The sequence below is a fragment of the Mytilus edulis genome, chromosome 2 (genome assembly GCF_963676685.1).
Source record: "Mytilus edulis chromosome 2, xbMytEdul2.2, whole genome shotgun sequence".
NCBI lineage: Eukaryota > Metazoa > Mollusca > Bivalvia > Mytilida > Mytilidae > Mytilus > Mytilus edulis.
This window is the reverse complement of record NC_092345.1, coordinates 67,093,281-67,100,541: the sequence shown is the minus strand read 5'-3', so window position 1 is coordinate 67,100,541 and position 7,261 is coordinate 67,093,281. Positions and strand designations below refer to the sequence as shown.

General features: G+C 35.5%; 1 protein-coding gene across 1 annotated transcript; it reads left to right on the top strand.

Moving 5' to 3' along the window:
• Positions 1-296: 296 nt before the first annotated feature.
• LOC139510976 (uncharacterized) lies at positions 297-6,224 on the top strand. The gene has a single exon (XM_071297537.1). The coding sequence runs from the start codon at positions 297-299 to the stop codon at positions 6,222-6,224; it is 5,928 nt and encodes a 1,975-aa protein (XP_071153638.1).
• Positions 6,225-7,261: the final 1,037 nt, after the last annotated feature.

Genomic DNA, 7,261 nt, shown 5'->3' with positions numbered 1-7,261 from the left:
ATGTTATCAGTCTACTATCATTCGTGATTTTAACCTGCCATTCAAAGACTTGGTTGACGAACGGGAATTACAGCAAAAATCTGAAGAAGAGCTTGATGTCAGTAGAATTACATCAAACATAGAAAAATGTTCGAAACCTCAAAAGAAGAGTAAGCAAAACAAATCTACAAGAATGTCTAGAGAAAAAGACAAAGAACGAAAAAGGAAGCAAAGAAATTTAAAAAAAGCAGCTTGAAATTCCCTGTGAAACGTCACAATCTGTTGATGAGGATCTTTATGACACAAAATGGCAGAAAATGTATACTGAAAACGTTTCTTACAGACAACACAAAAAAGCATACAGTGAAGAGAAATACAATTTAGATCTACAAAATAAACAAGTAAAGATAGATCAAAGTAAAACGAAATATAGACAGGATAAAAAATTCCAGCAAGAAGTGAGGGGGGATAGAAGTAATAAGAAATATCAGTCTGATACCAAGTTCAAGGAAGAAGTGAAGGATAGAAGTAAAAAGAAATACCAGTCTAATGCAGATTTTCAACGAGCAGTGAAAGAAAGGAGCAAAACTAAATATCATTTGAATAAACCATTCCAAACTACCTTGAAAGAAAGAAGCATAACCAAATATCACGTGAATAAACAATTCAAACAAGCAGTGAAAGACAGAAGTAAATCCAAGTACCATGCAAATGAAGAATTTCAACAAACAGTGAAAGAAAGAAGTAAAACGAAATACAGATTGAATATACAATTTCAACAAACAGTGAAAGAAAGAAGTAAAACGAAATACAGATTGAATATACAATTTCAAAAAGCAATGAGTAAAGCAAGTAGACACAAGTATGCTTTTGATAGAACATTCCGAGAACAGAGAAAGACTTTGACTCGATTGAGGTATAGACAGAATGTGCTTCTCAGAGAAAAATACAAACGTAGACTACGTGAACAGTACAAATATGAGATAATGATACGACAAAAAAAGACATCCATGATACTACAGAGACGTTTAAACAAAAAACAGAATCGTGATGATATTGCAAATTATTTTCGACAGCAAGTTAGAGATGGGCCAAGATATGTATGTTCAGTTTGTCACAAGTTTAAGTTCAGAAAACAGGTTGTTGTATGTGACAAACTAAAATACTCAAAAAAAGGTGATAAAAGCATAGCAATGGCAAATCAATGCATAACTGAGCAATTCCATACCACTTGTTCCGATCAATGTCAAAGCAGCTGTGAAACCATATATCACAAACAATGGATTTGTTTTACCTGTCATTACCACCTTCTGAAAGGACAAATGCCAGTCGATGCCTTTGCCAATGGTCTACAATTGCCACATATTCCAGATCAACTTAACTCCTTAAATAAGTTGGAAAAACAACTCATCTCTGTAAGGATTCCCTTCATGAAAATTATACAGCTACCAAAAGGAAACCAGCGAGGATTTATAGGCCCATGTGTTTCAATTCCAACTGACATTGAGAAGACCACCAATGTTCTTCCTAGATCTGAAAATGAAGCTGAACTCATCAGATGCAAACTTAAAAGGAAACTCCAATACAAAGGCTATTGTCAGTATGAATTTGTTAGTCGAAAGAAAATATGCAAAGGATTGGAATATTTACAGCAAAACAATCCATATTATCATGATACATTACTGAATGACAAATGGACAGAACATATTCCTTCAGATTTTAAAGATCTAGTTACTGAAGAGGCAGAACTTACTGAAGTTTTAGCAGAAGAACATGATGAAGATGACAAAAAGCACGACGATGAAGACATTTCATTTAAAGACAGAGGCTTACCCTCAGACACTTGCCTTCAAGCTGTTGATTTAGGACAGGAAATTCTCGACCAACATTTCGATGACATTTTTTGTGTTGCTCCAGGTGAAGGCAATACACCTGTCAGCATGTTGCAAGAACATGGCAACGAAGCAATGTCATTTCCTGTTCAATTTCCCGAGGGATCTTTTGGATCATATGATGCAAAGAGACTAGTTTCACTAACAAGATCAAGATATTTCCATGCTCGCCTTTTTAACGCTGACACTCGATTTTCCAGTGACACGTCATACATATTCTATGCTCAGTACCTTTCAGAACTTGAGCAGGTCATATCAAAAGTCTCAATAGCATTGCGCAAAAGTAGTGGAAAAGATAAGACGGGAAATATCATTACAGCAAGAATGCTTACAGATAAAAACCAACTTAAAAGACTGTTAACAACTGATCAAGGATATAAATTTATGACACCAATCAGAGGTACACCTCCATATTGGCAGGCAACCCTTCGTGATTTAATGGCCAGTATACGCCAACTAGGAATACCTACCTGGTTTGCAACCTTCTCTGCGGCTGACTTAAGATGGAAAGAAACACTCCAAGTACTTCTTGAGCAACAAAAAAGCACACAATCTTTGGAGGATCTGGACTGGACTGGTAAATCAGAACTATTACAGTATAACCCAGTAATGAGCGCTGTGATGTTTGATCATCGATTTAATACATTCCTTAAAGAAATTATAATTAAAAAAAATGTAATTGGTAATATTAAGGACCATTTTCATAGGATTGAGTTCCAACAACGCGGCTCTCCACATGCCCATTGCCTATTTTGGATTAAAGATGCGCCTATACTTGACACACAAGATGACAAGGCAGTATGTGATTTTGTTGACAGGTTTGTAACTTGTGATCTACCTGGTAAATCTGCTGACCCTGAATTAAACGAAATAGTAAGCAGCGTACAGCAGCACAGCAAAACTCACTCTAAATCATGTGCCAAAAAAGGGACTAAATGCAGGTTTAATTTCCCCCGACCCCCTTCCGAAAATACTTTTATTTCTCGTTCCCCAAATCAAACGGGACCAAAACCGTCAAAAGAAACACTTTCCTTTGCAAAAGACATACTACTTAAGCTATGGACAACTATCAACAATTCCAATATAGAAAATATAACAACACAAAACCTGTTTATTGAAGCTGGAATAACTCAGGAGGAATTCGAAACTGCATCAAACGTTCTAACAAAGCGAACTACTGTTACTTTAAGACGTACACCAGCTGATATATGGATCAATCAGTATAACCCTACCTTACTACGTTGTTGGAATGCAAATATAGATCTGCAGTACATAACTGATGCTTATTCATGTGTTATGTACATCATTTCCTATATTTCAAAAGCAGAAAGAGAAATGGGCTTAGTCTTAGAAAATGCAAGAACAGAAGCAGCAGAAGGTAACTGTGATGCACAGGATGCCATGAAGAAAATAGGAGGCGCTTACTTCCGCCAGCGGGAAGTAAGCGCACAAGAGGCTACTTATAGGGCATGTGGTCTTCATTTGAAAGAGTCATCAAGAAAGGTTCAGTTTCTTCCTGTAGGTGACAATCAAGTGAAAATGAGCTTGCCACTCAATATCATACAAATGAAGGCCAATCAGTCGGATGACAGTATATGGATGAATTCGTTGTATGATAAATATAAGGCTCGCCCAGTCACCTTACAGTTTAATATTCTCTGTTATGCTTCATTTTCATCTGATTTCCGGGTTCTGACAGCTTCACAAATTCCAAAAAAACCTTCACAATATGTATTTCAACTGCAGAATGATCTTGGATACATTCGAAAACATTCTCGAACAGAGTCGGCCGTTGTAGCATATCCAAGATTTTCCAAAAACAAGAGTCCGGAGTTATATTTTAGATCAAGTCTACAACTTTTTTTACCCCATAGAATTGATGACCAGTTAAAACCTCTCAAATTTAAAACCTATCAGGATATGTATTTGTATGGAGCAGTTTCTCTTGATTCATCAAAAGAACCACAACAAGTTAAGACTATTGTTGAATCAAACAGACATATATTTGAAAAAAATGCAGAGGAATTAGATGAAGCACAGGACTTATTAGACAAGCAAGGACCACTTGAAGACGCATGGGCATTGATTGCTCCAGAATCCGAGGCTGAACGATTAGAAACACAGGTTAAGAAAGAACACCTTGATGATGAAGATGGTTCAGAAATACCCGATTTAGACATTTTAAACAAAAAGGGCAAAAAAGGAACGGATTTTGAAATCAGGCAAAGCATATTTACCGGTCAGCAAATACAACACCTATTGCAACAACTAAATATAGAACAAAAAAGAGTGTTTTATCAGATTAGACAGTGGTGCCTTGATAAAGTAAATGGCAAAAATCCAGACCCTTTTAAAATTTTCATCAATGGGGGTGCTGGTACAGGTAAAAGCCATTTAATTAAGTGTTTGTCTTATGAAGCAAACAAAATTTTGTCCCCGCATGCACCAAATCCAGATGATATTGTTGTCCTTATCACTGCACCAACAGCAACTGCTGCTTTCAACATTGGTGGAACAACTCTTCATCAAGCGTTTTCACTTTCAAAATCACTGCCGTTTCCTTATATTTATAAACGAGATGATGAAATAAACAAGCTTCGTGTTAAACTTCAGAACCTCCAAATATTGATTATTGACGAAATATCCATGGTCGGTCAACGTGTCCTCCTGTATATCAGTGAGCGACTTCGTCAAATCAAGCAAAGTGGAAATGCTCTATTTGGGAACATATGTGTTATTGCAGTTGGAGATTTCTACCAGCTTCCACCTGTGAAACAAAAGTGTCTCTATGACCTTAGACCAGAACACTTTTTCCCATTATGGAGTTTAAATTTTTCACTAGTAGAATTAAATCAGATCATGCGACAGAAGGAGGACTCCGAATTTGCTCAGTTATTAAATAGGTTACGTGTCAAGAAAAAAACTGAGCATCTGCTCCCTCATGATCTATCTGTATTAAAATCTTGTATGCAGCATTCAGTTCCTTTAGATAGTTTGCACATTTTTGCTACTAACAAAGAGATTGATTCTCACAACAGCAAGATGATAGACAAAGTCTGTCAACAAACAGAAACCATTATGGCACAGGATTACGACAGAAATCCGCAGACAGGTGAGCTTATCCTCAGACCTGCACCATATGACAGTTCACATGACTATTTACCAGCACAGTTGCATATTGGACCAAATGCCCGAGTAATGCTTACAAGAAATGTTGATATTACAATAGGTTTAGTCAATGGAGCTATTGGAACTGTCATAAGCATATTACCTGGCCAAAAAGGTTCCGTATTGCCGCATGCTATTAAAGTGCTGTTTGACAATAAAAACATTGGACGGAAACATACATTATCCTCACACGCAACAGAACATAAACCAATTGACATTACACCAATTGAAGAAAGCTTGAGGAAAAACGCCGTCAGATATCAATTTCCATTACAGTTAGCATGGGCCTGCACTACCCATAAAGTACAGGGAATAACCACTGACAAAGCAGTTATCTCAATGAAGAACATTTTTGCTGCTGGAATGGCTTATGTTGCTCTCAGTCGTGTGAAATCAAAAGATGGTCTTCTTTTACAAGACCTGGATGAAGACAAGATCTACTGCACTGAGCAGATATCAACTGCACTACAAAGGATGCCTAAGTATTTAGTCGAACAACATTATGATCAGAACTTTAAGCAAAATCAATTACGTATATTGCTACATAATATTCAAGGGTTAATTCCACATATTGAAGACCTGCAGGCAAATAGTGATATTCAAAATGTGAATTTTATTTGTCTGACAGAGACCTGGATGGAATCAAATTCTGTTTCACCGAATCTAACCAATTTCAATCTGATACATAAACCAAGATCTTCCTCATATTCATCAGCAAAAGGTATTTTTGAAGACCTCAGCAACAAAAAATATGGTGGTGTTGGTATTTATGTTCGAAATCAGCAGCAGTATACTCAATTAACATTTGAATCTTGTAATATTGAATGTGTTGGTTTGAGAATTGAAAATATCAAAACCAACATAGTTGTCATTTATAGACCAGAATCATATACAACATCTATTTTCTTGGAACAGTTACAACGGCTTCTTGTAGCCATACCACAAGACGACGGATCAACAATAGTTCTGGGAGATTTTAATGAAGACATTCTTAAATCTAATTCAGCAATACAGATGTTCATGAAACAATTTGGATTCATGCAAATATTGCATAACCCAACAACTAATGGAGATACCCTCATTGACCATGTATATGTACGCGGAAAATTGCAAATTTCGTTGGACACTATACAAACATATTATAGTTATCACAACATGGTGCTATTGCAAATTCCTGTTGATTAAATAGCCTTAAAATCAATCCAGTTTCTCTATGATTATCAACTTCTTCCATGCTTCATTGCATATACGAGGCTTATTCAAAGTGCCAAAGTCCAAGTTTCAGATTCAATGGTTTGAGTACACTTTATCGTGTTTGAAATGTAAATAGTCTTTTGGAAACCATTGTTCATTTGTTTTAAACGCGTGATGGAATGGGTGAATGATTTGAGTTCACTTTATCGTGTTTGAAATGTAAATAGTCTTTTTGAAACCATTGTTCATTTGTTTTAAACGCGTGATGGAAAAGGTGAATGATTTGAGTTTACTTTATCATGTTTGAAATGTAAAATAGTCTTTTTGAAACCATTGTTCATTTGTTTTAAACGCGTGATGGAAAAGGTGAATGATTTGAGTTCACTTTATCGTGTTTGAAATGTAAATAGTCTTTTTGAAACCATTGTTCATTTGTTTTAAACGCGTGATGGAAAAGGTGAATGATTTGAGTTTACTTTATCGTGTTTGAAGTGTAAATATCCTTTTTGAAACCATTGTCTATTGTTTTTAACGGCTGCTTGAAAAGTTGAATGATTTTAGTTCACTTTATCATGTTTAAAATGTAAATAGTCTTTTTGAAACCATTGTTGATTTGTTTTAAACGCGTGATGGAAAAGGTGAATGATTTGAGTTTACTTTATCATGTTTGAAATGTAAATAGTCTTTTTGAAACCATTGTTGATTTGTTTTAAACGCGTGATGGAAAAGGTGAATGATTTGAGTTTACTTTATCATGTTTGAAATGTAAATAGTCTTTTTGAAACCATCGTGCAGTGTTTTAACGGCTGCTTGAAAAGGTGAATGATTTGAGTTCACTAAATTGTGTTTGAAATGTAAATAGTCTTTTTGAAACCATTGTCAAGTGTTTTAATGGCTGATTGAAATGTGTCTGATTTTATTTCCCTAATCTTCTTTGAAATGTAAATAGTCTTTTTGAAACCATTGTTCATTTGTTTTAAACGCGTGATGCAAAAAGGTGAATAATTTGAGATCACTTTGTCGTGTTT